The sequence below is a fragment of the Neofelis nebulosa genome, chromosome 12, assembly GCF_028018385.1.
Source record: "Neofelis nebulosa isolate mNeoNeb1 chromosome 12, mNeoNeb1.pri, whole genome shotgun sequence".
NCBI classification, from domain to species: Eukaryota; Metazoa; Chordata; class Mammalia; order Carnivora; family Felidae; genus Neofelis; species Neofelis nebulosa.
Window position 1 is genome coordinate 20,594,533 of NC_080793.1, and position 20,508 is coordinate 20,615,040.

At 56.7% G+C, this 20,508-nt stretch overlaps 1 protein-coding gene and 1 long non-coding RNA gene across 8 annotated transcripts; one reads left to right on the plus strand and one right to left on the minus strand.

Moving 5' to 3' along the window:
- Positions 1-1,089: 1,089 nt before the first annotated feature.
- On the minus strand, positions 1,090-4,444 carry LOC131491459 (uncharacterized). Its single transcript, XR_009251469.1, has 3 exons — positions 4,404-4,444; positions 4,070-4,274; positions 1,090-1,802 (listed from the first exon to the last, which is right to left on the minus strand). It is a non-coding gene; the product is annotated as an uncharacterized LOC131491459 (long non-coding RNA).
- Positions 3,875-17,961, plus strand: KIF12 (kinesin family member 12). Of its 7 annotated transcripts, XM_058694412.1 has the most exons (19): positions 3,875-4,148; positions 4,250-4,328; positions 4,532-4,659; positions 4,749-4,824; positions 5,190-5,324; positions 5,492-5,627; positions 6,005-6,058; positions 6,453-6,544; positions 6,724-6,871; positions 7,616-7,734; positions 7,822-7,926; positions 8,513-8,615; positions 8,696-8,786; positions 8,996-9,082; positions 9,462-9,552; positions 9,624-9,728; positions 10,311-10,411; positions 10,503-10,621; positions 10,941-17,961. In XM_058694412.1, the coding sequence occupies exons 2-19, from the start codon at positions 4,260-4,262 to the stop codon at positions 11,078-11,080; spliced, it is 1,899 nt and encodes a 632-aa protein (XP_058550395.1). In that variant the 5' UTR covers positions 3,875-4,148; positions 4,250-4,259; the 3' UTR covers positions 11,081-17,961. The 7 variants fall into 7 exon arrangements, with proteins under 7 accessions (XP_058550395.1, XP_058550399.1, XP_058550392.1 ...); XM_058694416.1 differs by lacking the exon at positions 6,005-6,058 and having other exon boundaries at positions 3,977-4,148; positions 10,941-17,960; XM_058694409.1 differs by lacking the exon at positions 3,875-4,148 and having other exon boundaries at positions 4,206-4,328.
- Positions 17,962-20,508: the final 2,547 nt, after the last annotated feature.

Consider the following 20,508-nt stretch of genomic DNA (forward strand, 5'->3'; position numbering starts at 1 on the left):
TTGACAGAACTCCTTTGTGATGAGCCCCCCCCCCCCCCCCCCCCCGCCTGCCCCCGGTGGCACAGTGCTCTGCTGCCCTCTAGCGAGGCCTGGAGCCGCACCCCTGCAGGGTCCCGCCAGCTTCTAAGATACTCTGAGTTCCAACCCCACTACCTCCTACCCCGCCACCCCCACCAGCCACCCGCCAGACCTTCCTTCCCTCTGTCCCTCCCTCAACTGCAAGAGTCTCACTGCTCCTGGGGAAAAGTTACAGTTCAGGACAGGCCCAGGACAGGGTGAGGAGGGGAGGGGGACAGAGATAGACTCAGCCCCAGCCGTGGGAAAGGCAGCGCCGTGGTCCGTGAGGGGTACACTGGATGGGGGCCAAAGCGTGGTGTCTTTAACTTTCTCAAATGAATAGACCGAGGTGGTATTTCCTCCTGTCACTAGCACGATGGTCACAGCCATGACGATGGTGGTGATGGTGCGGTGTGGGCGGGGACTGCTATTTCTGCAGCTTTGGGTGATGGTGGTAGAATTTGGGGGGGTGGTAGCGACGGATTTTACCGTGACAGCGACGGTAACGAGGACACCGAGGGAGGCAGGAGCAGTGGTAGTGGTAATGGAGGTGGTGGCTAATACGGTGGATGTCCTTGGCCCTGGCCTTGGTGGAGTGTGCACTCAGCTCCATTAGGCACACACCCAGGAGCAGGGGATTCTGGACCACCGGATAAGCACAAGTTTAGCTTACTAGATAAGGCCAGTCTTCAGATAACTGTTTGTCTTTACACTCTTACCTGTAATGGGTGGGAGTTCCAGATGTCCCAGCTCCCCACAAAAACTTAGTAGTGTCTGTTCACTAACGTATCTCAAGGACTGAGAAGCCTAGCGCATAGAGGAGGCTTTATAAAAATCTGCTAAGGGCTCCTGGGTAGCTCAGTTGGTTAAGTCTCTGACTCGTAATTGCAGCTCAGGTCGTGATCTCAGAGTCATGAGATTGAGCCCCATGTTTATATATGCACATATATATACATATATGTATATATGTGTGTGTGTGTGTATATATATATATATATATATATATATATATATATATATAAACCTGCCGAACGAACTCACAATTTAAGGCTAGCCACTGTCCTTACTCACTGTTAGAGAACAGAACTAGAACTTCACTCTTGCTTATGGACACTGAGTGATGTACACATTCTGACCCAGGTTGGGAACCCCTGTGCAAAAGTCACGCCAAACAGCCGATCATACCCTGTCCTGTGCATATCCCTTGTCTTGGCATTTCTCTCAAAATCCCTGCAGTGTGGCTCATCTCAGTCGAGCTTGAAAAGGGATAGCAATTTGATTAAGCCCAAAGCACACGAAAATGTGGAATGACTAGTGGTCCTTAACCCTTTTAGGGACATTTTTTTTAAAGTTTGTTTATTTATTTTGAGAGAGAGAGAGAGAGAGCGCGCATGTGCGCAAGCGGGGAAGGGGCAGAGGGAGTGAAGGAGTGAGGGAGAATCCCAAGCAGGCTCTGCACCATGAGGGCAGAGCCCAACACGGGGCTTGAACTCATGAACCACGAGATCATGACCCGAGCTGAAGTTGGGACGCTTAACCAACTGAGCCACCCAGGCGTCCCTTAGGGACATTTAAAGGAACAACTTGTTCACTTACCGCGTTTACAGCAGGAAAAGGCAACCTGCCGTAAAGGCAACCAGCGCCAGCCGGTGCATAGTTCAGGGTCCTACTCGTTCCCGCCATTCACAGCCGCTTTCCCCTTACACTGCTTCCCCTGCCCCCTCTCTCTTCTTCCATTTTTCCATCTGTAAAACAGGAGTAGTCATTCCTTTCCTATCCACCTCAAGGATTTCCTAAAAATGTAACAGATTAAGGAACTTCACAGTTGATAGGAATCTTGGAGATCATCTGGGGACTTTTATTTTTGCTTTTAGATAATTCTTTACAGTTTATGAATCACTTTCATTGACACTGTCTCATTGAAACCTCAGAACAACTAGAGCGTCTGGGTGGCTCAGTCGGTTGAGTGTCTGACTTTGGCTCAGGTCATGATCTCACAGTTCGTGAGTTCGAGCCCCGCGTCAGGCTCTGTGCTGACAGCTCACAGCCCGGAGCCTGCTTCAGATTCTGTGTGTGTGTCTCTCTCTGCTCTTCCCCTGTTCACACACTGTCTCTCTCTCTCTCTCTCTCTCTCTCTCTTTCTCTCTCTCTCTCTCAAAAATAAATAAAGATTAAAAAAAAAAAAAAGAAACCTCAGAACAACTATGGGAAATCATCAGTCTCTTTTGATAGGGAGGAAACAGGTTAAGAAAGCGGGAATTACCCTTTTTTCTTTTTTTTAATGTTTATTTATTTATTTTTGAGAGCTATCCAGAGCGAGTGAGCACAAGCTGGGAAGAGGCAGAGAGACAGGGAGAGAGAGAATCTCAAGCAGGCTCTGTGCTGTCAGCACAGAGCTTGATCTGAGGCTTGAACTCACCTACTATGCGATCATGACCTGAGCTGCAATCAAGAGTTGGCCGCTTAACTGACTAAACCACCCAGGTGCCCCGAAAGGGGGAATTACTTGCCAAAATAGAGCTGGGGGCAGTCAGTGGCTCTTTGCTCTACCTAAGTCTCCCTATAGATCCAGCTAGAAGACCCTGAAATCAAAAGGTTGACTAGTTCTTGACTGTACTCCCCCAGTGCATGGGGAGCTAGCTCACTGCCACCCGAAATAAACCGTTCCTTAGTTGGGTGGCATTGATAGTTGGCTATCACTTGTGGAACAGAACATGTTATATTGAAAGGAGGGGGTGACTCTTAAGGCTTTCACCCAAACGTGTGCCAGACAGAAGAGAAGTTTACGGAAATAGTCAGAGAACATACAGAAACAGCCAGAATGGCAATAACAACAATGCCCACCTGATGGTGTCACTTCCCTGGTTATAACCCTTCAGTGGCTTCCTGGTTCCCTGCAGAGGGAGTCCGGGCTCCTTGATGTAGCCTCCCTGAGCTTGGCCCAGCCTCAGACCACCTCTACATGCCTCACACATCTTCCCACCCCACCCCAGCCTTCCTGCAATGTGCTTCCTCTGCCAAGAACACCCTCACCTACCACCTTTACCTCCCTGCTCCTACCGGCCTCTCAACTCCCCAACCCCAACCCCCAGAATCCCTGCACACTAGATTGTTCTCACTTGCCTCCCTAACAAGACTACAGGATTCCTTTGCGTTGGTGCCCAGCATGGAGACTGTCACTGAACTGGCGATTGCCCCACTCCAGCACCTACGCATACCCCTCTGCTACTCCAGACAGCCAGATCAGCAGAGGGTTAAACAACTGCTCTGGCCTTAAATCGGCCTTGGCACTGGAGAAGCAGGTGGCCCAATGTTTAACCAGATTCTTTCTGGGCCTGTTCTCAGTTCTGCTCAGGAACTCAATCCAGCCAGGTCTTCCCAGAGCTGAAACCTGGGCCCCTCTCACCCCTTCAGGTGCCCCCCCCCCACCAGGGTCCTCCGATGCCAAGTAGCTGGAACTGCCAGAGAGGGGAAGCGGGTGAGGAGAGGACAAAGCTGGAGGAGGCCGTAGGTGGACAGGAGGAAGGACCTGGCCCATGCTCTGCCAGGCTTGCTGTATGGCCTTGGTTGAGCCGCTCCCATCCCTGTCTCCCTAGCCCCATCTGTGTACCCAGGAGGCTGGCCTGGGTGGTCGCTCCTGATAGGAATGGACAAGAGCAAGGGACCCTCAGACTCCAGAACCCCCTAGCTAGGGGTCCCCTTGCTGGAGAGGGACTTTTTCCACCACAGGTGGGGGTGGGTAAATCTTTAACTAGTTAGCCCTGGGCAGGCCCAAGCCTTTCCGGATGGCTGGATGCCTGAGAAGGGGAAAGGGGGTGGGGGGTGTAAGGCGTGTATAGCCAGTCCCAGTGTGGTGGAAAAGGGAGGGTAGCGGGAGAGAAAGGAATGAGACTCGGGCGGAGCTAACTCCGGGTGCGAAGCTGGCCATGGAGGAACGCGGGTCTCCCGACGACGGGTAAGGAGAGATTGTGGGAGGTAAGAGGAGCCGCTGGGCTCAGGGATGGTAACTCACGTTGCGGCCACAGGGACCCCGTGCGGAGCCTGGAGCAGGGGCCAGAGGGGCCAGAAACGCCCATCCAGGTGGTACTCAGGTAGGTATAGGTTGGTTGGGCGGGAGGGAGGAGCGAGGGCGATCCAGGACAGGGCCGATGGCGTCATCGGGATGGACCTCTGCCTTCCCACCGGACCCCAGAGTGCGTCCCATGAGCGCGGCGGAGCTGCGTCGAGGGGAACAGAGCGCGCTGCACTGCTCGGGGACCCGGACTCTGCAAGTGAGGAATCCCTCCCACCCACTGACCCCCAACCCCCCCCCGCCCCGCCCCCCCGTCCCCCCGTCAGAAACCTACCTGGAGACCCCTCGGTCCCTTCCGGGGCAGCTCGGTCCCAGGCCCCAGCCTCTGCCCCCCCCACCCCGCCCGCCCCCGAGCCCCGCCCTCCCTGGCTCCGCCCCCAGAGTGCCCCGCCCCCTCCCCAGGTGAGCCCCCCCGGCGGCGGCCCCGACGTGGCGTTCCGCTTCGGCGCCGTGCTGGACGGGGCGCGCACGCAGGAGGACGTGTTCCGGGCGTGCGGCGTGCGGCGTCTGGGCGAGCTGGCGCTGCGCGGGTGAGTGAGGCCCCGGCACGGCCCCCCGCCCCCCCCCCCCACCCCTGCGGGCCGCCGCCGGGGTCCAGCCGCTCCTCTGCCGCCCGCAGCTTCTCCTGCACTGTCTTCACCTTCGGCCAGACCGGCTCCGGGAAGACCTACACCCTGACCGGGCCTCCTCCGCAGGTGGGCCGAGCGCAGATGGAGCCCCGGAGGGTCGGGGATGGGGTCTCTCAGTCCGCGCGGACTTCCAGGGGGAAGGGCCTTCGTGCGGCCCAGCCCCCTTTATTTGCAGACAAGGAAACCGAGGACCGGAGAGGTAGAAGGCGCTTGCCGGATGCGGAGCTACTTTTGTCCTCCTTACTTAGTAGCTCTCAGTTTTCTTCATCTGTAGACGGAGGTGAATCGTTCTGATTCGATATACGGGAACTTAGTTCCTGGCGCAGAGTAGGGCCGTCCTCCACAAAGGGTCGTTATGACTGGTTTTGCGTGGGTGTGCTGGGGTGATCGTGACCCACGAGCCGTGACCCACGAGCTGTTTCTGCTCCCAGGGCGAGGGGGTGCCTGTACCCCCCAACCTAGCCGGCATCATGCAGAGGACCTTCGCTTGGCTGTTAGACCGGGTGCGGCACCTGGGAGCCCCTGTCACCCTCCGCGCCTCCTATTTGGAGATCTACAATGAGCAGGTGGGGGACTGAGATTGAATAGACAGCCCTCCAGGTAAAAGAAGTATTTCTCTCCAAGGAGCTGGGGTCAAGGGACAGAAGAGGCTGGGGGGCTGTGTCGGTAAGGTCTGGGGGTTGATGGAGCACGGGCGCAGGGCCCCTTCCCTCACCGGCCACCCTCCTCTCAGGTTCGAGACCTACTGAGCCTGGGAGCTCCCCGGCCTCTCCCTGTTCGCTGGAACAAGACCCAGGGCTTCTATGTGGAGCAGCTGCGAGTGGTGGAATTCGGGAGTCTGGGGGCCCTGATGGAACTGATGCAAATGGGTGTGTGCTGCTTCAGGGGCGCTTTGGGGTGTGGGGGCGCCCGTTCCTCAGCTGTTCGCTGATGGTGCACTCGGAGTCCCTGGCCGGAGCTGTGGGCTGAGATGACCCTAGTGGGGGAAAAGGGTCAGCAGACCACAATTCAGACACAGCCCGGGGATGTACCCCGGCCCCACCCCCGGCCTGGAGATTCTGCTGTCCGACTGCTGTTCGAACTCTTAGAATCCTGATGATGGGGTCATGATTGGGTAGAGCGGAGTCCGGGTCATGGTCTCCTCTCCAGCCCGGAGTCTCTGCCTCTGTCAAGCCCCATTTTTGCCCCTTGAAGAGGTCTCCCCACCTCAAGGCTCTCCCCTTCCAATCTCTTCCCCTCCACACAGCAAACCACATCCCTCTGCCCCTTCGGACCTCCAGACCCTTCCAGCTTGTTGAAGGTAAAGGTCATACCTCTTAGGCTAGCCTGTGGTGCCCTTCTGTTCCAGCCTCGTTCATTTATTCATCAAATATTTATTGAGCACCTACCCTGTGGCAGGCTGCGGGGATACCAGGACTCTGGGTTCTGGCCCCAGAGTTGTACCATGCCTGGTAGCTGATCTTTCTGCCTGAGTTTCTCTCCCTCCCTCCACACAGCAACAGAAGAGATGTGAACCTGATGAACGTTCTTCCCCTCAGTTCTCTCCATCTTTCTTTCACCTGTCCGTGCTGGAGGCAGGCCTCTGTGCCTTTGCATGGGCTGGCCCCTCTCCCAGGATGCCCTCGCTGCTTTTTCTTTATTGGTGACCACCTGCTCCTCCTACCAGGTCCAGCTCCTGCTGTTTTCCCCCCTAGGTCTTAGCCGTCGACGGAGCTCAGCTCACAGCCTGAACCAGGCCTCCAGCCGAAGCCATGCCCTGCTCACGCTCTACATCAGCCGCCAAACCGTGAGTGTCCCCACTGGGGGAAGGAGCTGGCCCAGGACCACCCGGCAAGGGTCCGCCTCCGGGTGTATAAACCAACCGGGGCGTGTGCAGGAGGTAGTAGTGGAAACCCTTGGCTTTGTGACTCCGATGGGGACAGCCCCTCCCAAGTCCCCATCGACCCTGATCCTCCTACCCCACAGATGCCTCCAGTGGACCCTGGGGAGCCCCCCGTTGGTGGGAAGCTGTGCTTTGTAGACCTGGCCGGCAGTGAGAAGGTGGCGGCCACGGGATCCCGTGGGGAGCTGATGCTTGAGGCAAACAGCATCAATCGCAGCCTGCTGGCCCTGGGTGAGGCCTGGGGCCAGCTGGACTGACTTCCTGAGTCCCTCCTCTGAGCCGGACTCAGATCCGTCCACAGTGGGGGAAGCCAGGGGAGGCGTAGGACGGGAGGCATAGGGGAGGCGTAGGACGGGAGAGTCAGGAGCTGTGACCCAGGAGCCACGCGCCTCCTCCTGGCCTCAGCTTGCTATTGACTGGAGCCTTCCCTCTTAGCACTTTATTCATGAGTCTATAGATCCTGAGGGTCTGTAAAGGCACATTTTAATTGGGGAGGTAGAAACACTCAGGTGCAGAGTATGAGCCCTCAGACATTCAGCCTGTCCCATGTGCAGTTGAGAAGACTGAGGCCCAGTGAGGGGAAGGGAACTGACTTTCCCACCCCTGCCCCAGGTCACGGGGCCTTGGGAGCCTTCAGGGCTGGGACACCAGCCTTCCTCTGTGGCATGTGTGGGGAGATTTTCAGGAACTCTTCTTCATTCAGCCCACTTGTCAGATATTTCCTGAGCCCCTACCGAGTGCCAGGCCTGTTGGTCAGGTTCTTTGGTGGCACTGGGGATCAGGGGCGGACAGGGTCATCGTGCCCTCAGGAGCCCCAGTCTGGTAGCAGAGGCCAGTCTGACTGAGTGACAAGATCTTGGGAAGGAGAGATTTTCAAGTCACACAGGCCTGGGCGGAGATGCCAGCTCTGCGTGAAGCAGCTGGGTGGCCTTGGGCAACGGGTGTAACCTTGCTAGCCTTGTTGTCCCCGCCCAGGTCACTGCATCTCCCTGTTACTGGACCCACAGCGGAAGCAGAGCCACATCCCCTTCCGGGACAGCAAGCTCACCAAGCTGCTGGCAGACTCGCTGGGGGGACACGGGGTCACCCTCATGGTATCCGAGAAGGGCTGGCAGGGAGGGATGGCTCCTGAGGGGGAGGGTCCCCGAGAGGAAGGAATGCTCAGCCGCAGCCCTCCCCAGGTAGCCTGCGTGTCCCCTTCAGTCCAGTGCCTCCCTGAGACTCTCAGCACCCTGCGATATGCAAGCCGAGCTCAGCGGGTCACCACTCGGCCACAGGCCCCCAAGGTGAATGGAGGCAGACCCGGCAGAGGTGTGGGTCGGGGAGATGGTTGGGGATCAGGCAGTAATGGGAGCCTGAGTCGGTGTCGTGGGAAGTCTGGGATGAGTCACAGTTGGGATTAGAGTCAGAGTCCTGATGATGGGGTCATGATTGGGTGGGGTGGGGTCAGGGGTCATGGTCAGGATTAGGGCATGTCTAGGGGTGTGGTCTGATTTGGAATATGATTCAGGGTATAGCCAGGATCCCAGTTGGTACTGTGATTAAGTCTGAGTTGACTTGGGGTCTGACGTAGTGTCTTGTTTGGGGTCAGAATCTGGGCCAAGGCCTGGACAGAACTGAGTTTAAGGTTAGATTTGGAGCAGGCTGCAGCTCAGAGCAGGCCCTCCAGGCACAGGGCTAAGGCTTCCTGGTACTTTGACACCATTAGGGCAGGGTGCCTCCTCCAGGTGGATGTCGCCTTGTGCCAGGATGCAAGGCTGGCACGTGAAGCATGGGCTAGATCTCAGGCTCTGCTCACCACCCCCGGAAGCGCTTGTACAGTGCACAACTTGTACAGCCGTAAACAGCAGCTCTGGGCCTCTTTCTGGGCAGTCACCTATGGCAAAGCAACCCCAGCATTTGGAGATGGAGATACTGCAGCTCCAGGAGGAGAACCGCTGCCTGCGGTCCCAACTGGGCCAAGTACACCCCAAGGGTATGAGCTCCCCAGGGGCAGGGGTGGAGTGTGGCCGGGGCTCCCATGGATCCAGCCACCGTGCCCTTCCCCCCCGACAGCCTCAGGGCTCAGTGGGGCCCGGGTGGCCTGGGCCCAGCGGAACCTCTATGGGATGCTGCAGGAGTTCATGCTGGAGAATGAGAGGCTCCGGTAGGCTCCCCCTCAGCCAGGGGGACTCTGTGCCCCGCCCCTCACTTCTATGCTGCTTCCGCCAAGCTGCCCCCCTCCCCAGGTCCTTGGCTACCCTCTGTCCCCGCTTGTCTCCTGGGGCTTGTACTCCACTGCAAAGAGAAGGGCTGACCCATCCCCCTACTGGTATCTCTGCCTCCTGTCACCTTCCTGGGGCCTGCTCTTCCCAGGAAAGAAAAGAGCCAGCTGCAGAGTAGCCGGGACCAGGCCCGGGATGAGCAGCGGGTCCTGGCCCAGCAGGTGCACGAGCTGGAGCGGTGAGCACGGCTGCCAGCCTGGAGGCAGGCCTCGGGACACAGGGCAGGTGGGAGGAGGTGGCTCCGTGAAGCGGTCAAGAGTCTGCCCTCTGGGTCCGGACCACCTGGGTTCAGAGTCCGGCTCTGCCGCTTACTAGCTGTGAGACCTTGGGTGACTTGTTTTACTTCTCCCTGCCTGGCCTTCTTCCTCTTCTACGAAATGGGGGTGATAGAGGTCCTACTTGGTAGGGTTGTCTTAAAGTTTGGATTGAACGAGTTCATACGTAAAGCACTGAGAACGGTGCCTGGCACGGCTGAGTGTTGGCTAAAAGGGGGACTCGGGGACCAGCCTCGTGGTTGGTTTTCAGACCGCAGGCACAGACCTCACCGTCCTTTCCAGGCGCCTCCTCTGTGCCTGCTCCCTTCACCTGCCAAACCCCGGCCCAGCCCCACCGTGTCCCTGTGTGATGGCACCAGCTCGCCCCTGCCACGTGAGTCTCTGGCCGGCCTGGAGGGGTGAGGAGCAAGAATGTCACAAAGCCTCTGACGTGCCCTGTTGCAGGCCCTGCCGCCCCTCTGCTCCTGCCCCTGCTGTCACCTGTGCCCCTTGTGCCGAGCACCGTTGGCCCACTGGGCCTGCCCACACAGGGGGCTCCAGCTGCCGCAGGTAGGAAAGGCCAAGGCGGGGGAGGGAAGGCTGGGAGAGCTGGAGACTGTGATCCGGGGGGTCCGTGGCCTGGGAGGCTCCAGAGCTCCAGGGTCCCCGGCTGGATTGTTTGGGTGAGGGGCTGGCTTTGGGCTCCCACCCAGGGTTCAGAAAGTCTGTTTGCTTTGCCCGCCCCCACCCCCCATCCTGCCTTCTTACAAGAACTCACTGTCCCGCTCGCTTATTCATTCACTCGCACGTTACTCATTTCCGTGTTCGCTTACTCACGCGTTCACTCATTCAGTACCTGTCCCCTAAGCTCCTAGCTTCGTGCCAGCCTCTGTTCTGGGCACCAAAGATTCAGACATGACATGGGCTTCGAACAGACATGGTTCCTGCCCGCAGGGAGTTCCTCATCCCCAGAGAGGACATTACAAGGCCTGCCCACTGCCCGCAGAGAAAGTGACCAAGACCAAGACGCCCACCTGACATTCTTGGTGTCCCGTGGGGCATGTGGCAGGGATGGTGGCACCATGATGGCACCAGGAAGGTGGAGCACATAGAGGCAGGGTCGCCCAGTGCGGGCTCTGGTCTTTCCTGCAGGTGTTTGGCCCTAAGACCCCAGGTGGCCTGGCTCTGTCTGCCCAGCCCCCACCCTGGGCACCCCCATGCAATCCTGACTCTGCCGAGTTCCCGAGAGAGAGGTGGGCCCAGCCCTTGGGCACTGGGATGGGGGAGGAGGAGGCCTGGGGAGTCGAAGGCTCACCTCCCACCGCCCAACCCACCCCGGGCTAGGAGTCATAGCGACTGGACTAGGACCCGAGTCCTGGCGGAGATGTTGATGCAAGAGGAGGTGGTGCCCTCTGCACCGCCCCTGCCCATGGGGCCTCCAGACGCGTCACCAGTGCTGAGAGGTGAAGGAGAGAGAGAGGGCGGGGCCCCTAGCATTTTTGGTGGTCTTGGGCCAGAACTCACCCTGTCCAGACCCCAGTCTCCCCCCACTTCTGGAACAGGGTGAGTGCTGCGAGGCGATCCGTAAGATCCTTGCAGTTTCCAAACTGGAGTTCTCTTCCTAGGGCCACCTGGTTGTCCACACGCGTGCAGGAGCCCGTGGTGTTGGTCGAGGGGGAGGGGGACCGCCTGAGGCTTCCTCAAAGGGTGTTAGAGCACTGAGGGGTCTGGGTGGGGCGGGCCCGGGGGAGCACAGGCCTCGGGTCTCACTGTGCTCCTTAGGCGGGGCTGCAGTTCCAAACCTAGCCCGGAGACTGGAGGCCCTCAGAGACCAGATTGGCAGCTCCCTGCGACGCGGCCGGAGCCAGCCACCCCCCAGCGAGGGTACACGGAGCCCCAGCCGAGTCCTGCCTCCCTGCTGAGGGCAGAACACACCCCAGAGACCCCCGTGTGACCCTGGTCTGGGCTCTGCGCTCCTGGGTTTCAACCTCCCCATCTGTGAAATGGGAACAACGGCTGCTGCTTCCCTCTGCGACTGAGAGGGCAGGGGAGAGTTCCTCAGGGCTGCGGGTGGGGGCTGTGGGGCAGTTTGGGGGAGCAAGGGGAGGGTGCCACCCCAGACTGTGAGAAATGTGGCCGGATCTTGGAGAAATCAGGCTGCAGGTGGTGAAATAGACGAATAAAGAGAGGTGTCCGCTCCAAGACTGGTCGGTCATGTCTCCGGGTGTCCAGGCACTTCCGCGTGGGGGAGTCACAGAGAGGAGGGGTTCTCAAGGGAATCTGAGGAGGAGGCAAGGACTCGTGGCAGAGGGGTGTGCCCCCTCTGATCAGGAATATTCCAGGTTCCCATCCCCTTCATATACAAGTTTTAATTGAGCTGCTACTACATGCTGCTGGGCAGATGTAGGGAAATCGGATGGTGAGTGTCTCCACGAAGGAGACCTGAGGGACACTGGTTCAGGCTCACTCGGCTGTGTATGTGCCGGAGCTGGAGGGATCCTGAGGTCTGAGTTCTGATGCCACAGACTTGCTGAGACCTTGGGCAGACCCTGAACCCTCCTTGGATCGCTTTCTGGTGTTCAGCCAGTTAGATGGGGCGTGAAGCTCCTTGTCTGTTGAGTTCAAGTGCAGGTTAGGAGGTGAAGGATATCAGGATTCCTGGCGTAAGTACTCAGTAGGATGCAAAGGGGCTCCAGTTAGGGGGAAATCCATTTTATAGTTAGGGAAACTGAGACCCACAGGGCTCGTTCCTTCCTTTGTTTGTTCGTTCGTTCGTTCATTCATTCATTCATTCAGCACTACTAGCCTCAAGGCAATTCAAGGTGGTGAACAGGACTGACAAGGGATAAGCCGGCTTTGCCCAGGAAGCTCACAGGGGCCAGATGAAAGGCAGGACGTGTGACTGGGCATTAGGGGTGTTCCACAGTGGAGACTTAGTGGAAGGCCAGCATTCACGGAGGCAGAGTCCAGGATGGGGGGTAATAACCAGATGCCACAGACCCACCGGGCTCCGCAGGGGGGGCCATGGTTAGGTTCATGCATAGAACCACACACGTTCAAATCCCGCCTCCTCACTTAACCACGAGTAATCCTGGGCAAATGACTTCACTGCCCTGAGCCCGAGTTGTCTTATCAGCAGAATGAACACGATAATAGGACCTCCTCACTGGACGGTCCTGGGGATTAAGTCCCCTGAGAGATGGCAAGAGTAACAGCACAAGGCTTTGCCTGTTGCAGAGCACTTAGCCGAAAGCAACTTTCAGTCACTATGGTCATTTGATGAGATGGACACCCTGGGTTTGGAAAAAAATTCGTTCAACAAATACCTACCAAGAACCCACTTTGGGCCAGCCTTGAACAAAGCGTGAGAATCCTTACCTTCATAGAACACAGGAAACAAGAAAATGGGCAAAAATGCGTGGGAACTCGGTGATCAGTACCATGGAGCACAATATAGCCGGGAGGGCCCTCTACCAGACTGGGTGCCGTTCTAAAAAGGGGGATCAGGAAGGGGCTCGTGCAGGGAACATTCATGCAGAGACCTGAAGGAGGGCGGGAAGGTGAACCTGGTTAATGCCATGAAGTCACTTTTCTCTAGGTAGTTTTGGTGCCACCCCGGCCCCGGGTGGCTCGGCAGGTTTGAGCCCGGGGTTCCTCCCCTCCCCAGAGCCCTTATCTCACTCACTGTATCATCAGGGCCTGCTTGCTGGGAGGCCTTCAGGCCCAGGCGGGGAAGGCCCCTGGCACTGAGCATGAGAACCTTCCTCAGCTGCCTTGGGAGGGTGGACACGGACCACCCAGGGGGACCCTGGCTGTTGCTGGTTCATTCATGTTCGGATGATTCCTCCTCCTGCTGGAGCCAGCCACGGTTTTCCAGGCTCCCAGTCCAGCAACCCCCGCACTTCACTTTCCCAGAAATAGACCCAAGGGGACCAGTGTCCAGCACCCCATCGAATAGGCCACGTATCCGTCTCCCGGTCAATATCCTCACTCTAGAACTACCACTTGTCCAGAATCCCGAAACCCGGGAGGAATTTCAGAGGACCCCAGTGATGTATCCAGACACTTCATGTCCAGGGGTCCTTGCTGAGAGCTTGAGGACTCCAGAGGGCACCTCTGGAACCCTGAAAGCTATAGGCCTTCCTCAGGATGCTAGAATTTGGGGGCGGTTCTCTGGCTCCATGAAATAGGGTAGTCATTGTCCAGAAGCTTAGAAGGTCTCTGGTACATCAGAAATTGAGAGAAGCTCTTGGAAACCCTGAAGCACTGTAGGAATTTTCCAGAATCCCAGATCCTTAAATGACCCCTTGGAAATTTTAAAACTTTGTGTAGAAATTGGGAGGGATTCTCTGGACTCATCGGCTTGGGGTGGAGATGTTCAGCAGAGCTGGCAAACCTAGGTTTCAATCTAGATGTCTGGAGCCCTGGTTGAATTCTCCAGGTCTTTGGGGACCCCACCTGTCAGCCAGTGTGGGAACAGGAGCATGGCTGGAGGCATCACCGGAGGACAGGCTTTAGGAAGGACATGTCTGTGGGTCCTTGTGTTTCAAAGGCCGTGAGATCTCCTCTGGGCGATCCACCCCAAGATAGACCCCGAAAGGTGCAGAAGGCCTGAGAGAGTGTGAATGGCTTCTCACTCCTGTCTCTGTCTGCTTTGGCCACACCAGCCTCCCATCACCTCCCAGATGCGTCCTGCCTTGTCTCAGGGTCTTTCTTCCCTTTGTCTAATGACACATTTTCCCCATTCAGTTTGGTAACAGCAGGTTGATATCGGCCCCTGTGAGGAGGGATATTTTGTGTTCCCTTAGGTGACTTTTTCCATTGTCCTCTCCTTGTTGAGCTTCCAAAGATTCCTCTTCTTTTAATGGTGGGGCAGAGCTGTGCAGGCGGGGGCGGTCTGGCTATGAGACGAAGAGTGGCAGCCACTGGGAGTTGTAGACAGGCCATGAGCTGGCTCAAGACCAGGACGGGAGTCAGGAGACGGGGTTTGCAAGCCTGCTGTGCAGCAGCCCTACTGTGTGAGCCACACGAGCCCCGCCCTGGCCACCGCTGGCATCTGTACTGGCGGGCCAGCAAGGAGGACCTTTGCAGGTTTGCCAGCAGTGTTGTCCTCCGGAGCCTTCATTCAGCCCGGGGCTCTGATCACACGGTCTCTCACTGGTCACCTTTACTAGGTCCTGCTTCAAGGTCGGGCCTGCTTTACCGGTGGCCAGGGTGGAGGTCCGGGTGGTCTCCAGGCTCCTGAGCATTGGGCAAACCCACCCCCTCTCTCCACTCCAGTCTGCCCAGCTCGCAGCTGTGACAGCCTGGGCAAGGTGGGTGTCTTCTCTGGACCTCAGTCTCCTCCTCTGTAAAGTGGGGATAAAATTGATTTATCCAGTGAGAAGTTAATGAGTGCTCATAGAGGAAATGATACGAGGACTAAACGAATCCATATAAACTGGGACAGAGCTCGGCACATGGTCAGTGCTATGTAAATGCTAATGATTATTACCATTATTATTAATAGTGGGTGCTCTCGGCACAAACATGCATCGTTCCTGTACTTGAAGGAGAGGAATTGTGTCAATATCTGCTCTCTGGTTATTTCAGACTCGTGAACTTGTTGATATTCGTTCTCCTGCCACCTTCTTACAAGGTGACCGATTCTTCTCACATGGATTCTTGTAGGGAGAAGGGTGGCCATTCAGGACCGTTGCCCAGTGCCAGAGCTGGGGAGGAGTCCTTGTTGCCCCTTCCTGGGGGGAATTGAGAGAGATTCATTTGTCTTCATTGAGTAAGGGCCAGAGGGACTTTCCAGAGTTCAGCTTGCCTCGAGGTTTCGGAAGAGAGCTATTTTAGTCCATCTGAGGACATTGGGTGACATCAGCTCAGTCAGCCGGGAGTCAGGGCAGGTCCCTGGAGGTCCTGCTTTAATGGACAGATAAGACCAGCCTCCAAAGAGCAGGAAAATGCCTGTGTCCTCTTCCTGGACACGGGCAGGTCTTTGGAAGTTCACTCCTTTGGGAAAACCCCTTCTTCAGTGGGCAGACAGTGGGCCACAAACTGTCCCCTGGACCTCAAGGACACTCAGCTCCAAAGTGTCTCACTTTGCGAGCCACTTCTCCAGGCTAAGCCCACCTCCTGCACAAACGGGAAGCTAGGCTGACAACATCCGAGGGCTCCCTTCCCTCCGCTCTCTTCAGGGAGCGAGAACAGCACATGTCCCCTATTATTTAATCTCCCACACCCCATGAGCTCTGATCGACCCCATTTAACGGAGGGAAAAACTCAGGTCCAGAAAGGTGAAGTCACTTAGGACTGAGCAGGGAGGAAGGGGGCGCAGCCGTGACCGGAACCCAGGTCTGTCTGGGAGCACAGTTCACCTGCTTGACCACCACTCTGCTAAACGAAGCTTGGGAGTCCTCCCAGCCATGATACACAGACTAATTCAAATTCGGGGACACAAGGAAAAGCCACCACAGAGCAAAGGCTCTTTGCTTTTTGGACGGTGTCTCCCAGTCACTCATTGACCATTATTTAAGGACTTGAAGTAGTGATTCCAATTTTCCAGGCTCCCTCAGCTGCCTTCTACTTGGGTGGTCCTTCCTGGGGTCTGACGTACATTCTCCTTCACAGTTGTAAGTGAGTCCCTCGGCATGTGTTCACTGAGCACCTGCTAAGTGGCCAGCATACTGCTAGGCCCCAGGGAGGAGGAGACGGGTCAGGTCTTGGTGTGGCAGGCACAGAGCATGCTCTTGGCTGGAGAAGGGAGAAGCAGGCTCGCGTGGGCCTGACTCCTGCAGTGAGGAGTCCAGTGAAGGGAGATGACCCCACCCTTCTGCTCCAAGGGTCTGAAAGAGCATGGCCCAAGGTCCTATTTATCAGGGGACAGGGTCTGGGAGGCCCTGAGAGTGATGTAGGTGTCAGGGAGACAGATCTGCGTTTGAATCGCTACTCGTTGGCTGGGTGACCTTTGACACCTGTTTACTTGAGCTCTTAGCCTCAGTTTCCCTATCTGTAAAACAGCAACCATTGTCGTAAAATGATGGAACCTGAATAGGATTCAGTAAGTTGTGCTCGTGAGGTGCTCAGCATGGGGCCTGCTACCTCCATAGGAATGTAATCGGCCTTTATGGTCTAGAGCAGTGGTACCCAGGCTGGTTTACTGGGAGAATCTTTCAGGAACCGGTTTCTAAAAGGGCCCCACCTAAGCATCCAGCTCTATAGCTAGGCTGGGATGGGCAAGGTAGAAGCTGAATGCTTTACACTCCCCAGGGGGGGTTAAGCGGCCTTGGGGCAAGGCAGGCGGGTTCTGGAGCTAGTTCTGCAACTTCTGTGGGCCTTTGCTCTAGGCCTCTGGCTCCTGGTCTCTATGGAGCACACCAGGGTGGTCTTTCTGGAAGTTCTCTGCTGCCCTCTAGTGGACACGGGGCACTCGTGCCTTCCAGCAGTGTAATTCCTGCCACGTAATTCACTAACGCTGTGCTAAGTGCCTGTGATGACACGGGTCCCTCCAGTGCGTACACTTGGGGAGCAGGAAGGACTTTCACAAATGTCCCTCACTGAGCTCTTATTTCAGCTGTGTCAAGCGAGGTATTATCTCCATTTACAGGTCTAGATGAAGAAGGTGGGGCCGAGGAAGGAAAGGACTGCCCCACGGTCACCCAAGCAAGTCACAAGAGCTAGGACTCGTCTGTAGGTGGCCCAGCTCTTTGGTGGGGAGGAAATAACAAAGCCTAGAAATGGGTGAGCAGTGAGAACATCCCTTCTCCCGATGGCAGGTTCTGGGGTCCCGGGTGCTGCCCACCTCCAACTTCACCATGAGTGGACAGGTTACACTCTGAGTCCAGGGGAACTGCATAGAGTTAGGTATCTGGGAAAAGGTCTGGGGCTGGATACCTCCTCATGGGGAAGGGAGGTCACCCTGCCATCCCCTTCCCCCGTTAGCAGAAGAAGGCCCAAACCTTGACCACGCCCTCTGGTCTGAGTCCCAGCTGGTGTCTCTGATGTCCCTGTTGGTCCAGTCACTGGGTCCTTCCTTCTTCCTGGAAAAGCTTGTAGGGAGTTGCTTTCTGGGCCTCCCCCGATTCCAAATCTGACCGGCCATTCCCTTCTGAAAACCTGCCGGCACTCCCCACACGCTCCAGACTGACAAGCAGACCCCTCTCTCTGCCAGGCGTCACAGTCCTGCCTGCTGGGCCTCGGCCCCCTCCCCGGCCTCGCTCTCCCCACTTGTCTCTCCCCCCAAGCTCCAGCCCCGTGGTTTTGATGGTTGTGCTTTGCTTTCCAAACGCATCTCTGTTTCTCTCCATCGGCCTCCTCTCTGGCTGTCGTCGTCCCTCTTTCCGGAACACCGTCTTCCCTCCTTGGGCCCCTGCGCGCTTTTGTCTGGTGAACCCCTCTCTGGGTTAGACTCCCCTCCCCTGGCCGCTGCTCCCCGATCCCTGCAGGGACCATCTGTCTCCCCATCCTTTCCTCCCTCCCCCCCGCCCCCATGGGGAGTGAGCACAGGGAGGTCTGTCATATGCTGCATCATACCCCCAGCGCCAGGCACAGAGTGCGGACCTGGTGAATGAAGGAGTAAATGAGTAAGTGATGGAGGAAAGCCTCGGCACTAGAGTCAGGCCCATGTGGCCCCCGGCTCAGCCGTAAGCTGGGTGACCTTGAACGAGTCCCACTCCTTCCCTGAGCCCCAATGTGTTCATCTGAAAATGACCTTCCATTCCTGCTGCATGGGGCACATCTGAGGCGCTGAGGCCTCCTACATGGGTAGGTCCTCCCCCTGGTTCCGGAGGTGGCCAATTCCTGTGCACTCTTGGGCTCTGGGGCCCCAGAGCCTCCACCCTCCTACCTTGATGGCCAGAGGCGGAAGAGGGGTCAGCACTCCCAGACCACTGCCGACCTTGCATCCTGTGGCCCAGGGTTAATTTTTAAAAAGCAGCTCAAAGTCCAGATGGGCTCTGGAAGAGTTTGCTCTCTCTATTTGCTCTGGTTAATAATCTCAAGAGGGTAAACATCCCCAGAGGCAGGCGAAGAGATCGACATCCAGGCCTCCGTCCTCCCCCAGGAGAGGCCGTGTGGCTGAATGAACAGTCCCCTCCAAAAGAGACAAGGATTTTGTGTGCCCCAGCCTTCCCGGGGGACCTGGAGGGTCGACAACCCTGATGCAGACCTGCTGGGAAGGTCAGATGAGCCGTGATGGTGCTGTGGGCAACCTTCAGGGGAGGGCTCTAGTCCTATCGAGTCACTGTTATTTTTTCATTTTATACCAGCTTGGTTTCTCCAAAAAGACACCTGGAGCCCATCACGCATACAGGGCAGTTTACAGAGCACTTTCACACACTGCCTCACTTGACCTCTTGGCAGACAGAACAGGGACTGTTATCTTCAGTTTACAGATGAGGAAAGTGGGCTTCAGAGAGGGAAAGTCATGCACAAAGCAGAAAAGAAGCTTTGGGTTCCGGAAGCTCAGGGCTTCCGGTTTCCAGTTCTCTGCCTCTGAAGTCAGACTGCCTTCTTACCACCACCACTAGCCAAACCATAAAAGACCGAGAAACTTTGTGAACAAGAGGGAAGGTAATTGTCCCAGAAATCTAACCTGAGACGGTTGCGGTGACTAAACTTGTAATGTGGCTTTGAGCTCCCTGGCAGCCAAAGCAAAAAGGAAATGCCATCAGTAGCCAAGCTGTCAGTGATGGAGCAAAGGAAACACACTCGCTTAGGAGGGGAGACATACTTGTTCCCGATCCTGGTCAAAGAAGAGGTAGTGGGTGGCTCTTACAGAGGGACACGACATACCATTTGTCGGTGCTACTGTGCGGGGAAGAATTCCCGGATTCTCACACAAGTGTGGGTCTTGCTTTTGGAACCCCCTGTCTGTAGGGGCCATGCCCAGCTGCAGCAGGGGGCCTAGGGTGAGTGTGGAATGTTCTATGCCAAGAACAGGGAGGACGTGAGGACAGCAGCTCTGACTGCTGGGAAAGAGATCTTCAAGGAGAGGACCTAGAGTATCACTGGCAAGAGTTTGAGCTTTGGAGACAAACAGACCCAGGTTCTTTAATACTCTCATTTAAATTGTTTCATGAACCCTATATAGTTTCCTAAGGCTGCCGTGAACAAAGTACCACAACTGGGTGGCTTAAAACAACAGGAGTGTAATCTCTCACAGGTCTGGAAGTTAGAAGTCTGACACCAGATTGTCAGCGGGGCCACATTCTTCCTGAAGGTTCAAGAAAAGAATCCTTGCTTGCCTCTCCCTAGCTTCACACGGCCGTCTTCCCTGCGGGTCCCTCTGTGTCTGTGTGTCTGAGTCTCCCTCCCATGTCTCTTATGAAGACACCAGTCATTAGATGCAGGGCCCGACCCCACCTTAACTAATCACGTCTGCAAATGAGGTCACGTTCTGAGGTTCCGGACGCACATGAATTTTGCAGGGGACGCTTGTGTTCAACCTGCTATCAACACATTCACCTCTTACCATGTGCCAGACATTGCCCTAGTGCTTTGCCAGGCGTAATGCCCACGCCCTCCCAACCGTGCTCTGAGCCAGGACCTGTTCTCTCCATTGACTGATGAGGAAACCAAGGCGCTGGGAGGGAAAGTCACTTGCCCGAGGCCAGCAGGGATGCAGTCTGCCTCCTGAGTCCGCGCTCTCAACCACCAGCCACTGCCTCCTGTCCCAGCAGCGCTGTGTCCCAGCAGAGAGGCCCTGGGCAAGGCACCTTACCTCTTGGAGACTCAAGTCCCCCATCTTTAAAGGGGAAAAATAGCACCTACTTTCTAGGGCTGTGGTGGGGATTGAGCTCAGTTCTGCGGTGTGCATGAAGTGTTGGAACAAAGGTGGCACACACAGCAGGTTCTCGATGAACGGGAGCTGCTATCATCATCATTCCTTCTATTATTTGCTCGGGCTGTGGGAAGCCAGGAGTCAGACGGGGAACTCTGGGGACAGGATGCCTGAGTTCTAGTCTGGGCTGTGCCTTAGACCTCCCTGCGGTCTGTGCTACGTCATTTCTTCCCCCTGGGTCTCGTTTCTCACGTGAGGAAGGGGCCCAATCAGGCTCATTCTGCCGGCTCACGGGGATGTGAGGTCCAGGTGGGATGAACTGAATGAACGACCCAGCGGGCGAGGCTCGTCTTCCCCTGTGGCAGGTGGGGAGGTCTCTCCGGGAGCCATTCTGGAGCCTGAGCCCGGCCCTGGGCTGCATCTGGGCCACGTTGTGTTTGGTCAACGCCTCCTCTGAAACAGCCTCCTTGACCCCTTGGGACTACTGACCCCGGGGCAGGGCGCTACAAGGGATCGATCAGACCTGGCCTTGGGGCCCTGATTGGTTCCGGCTGAGCGGCTGAGTGGGGCAAATACCAAGGT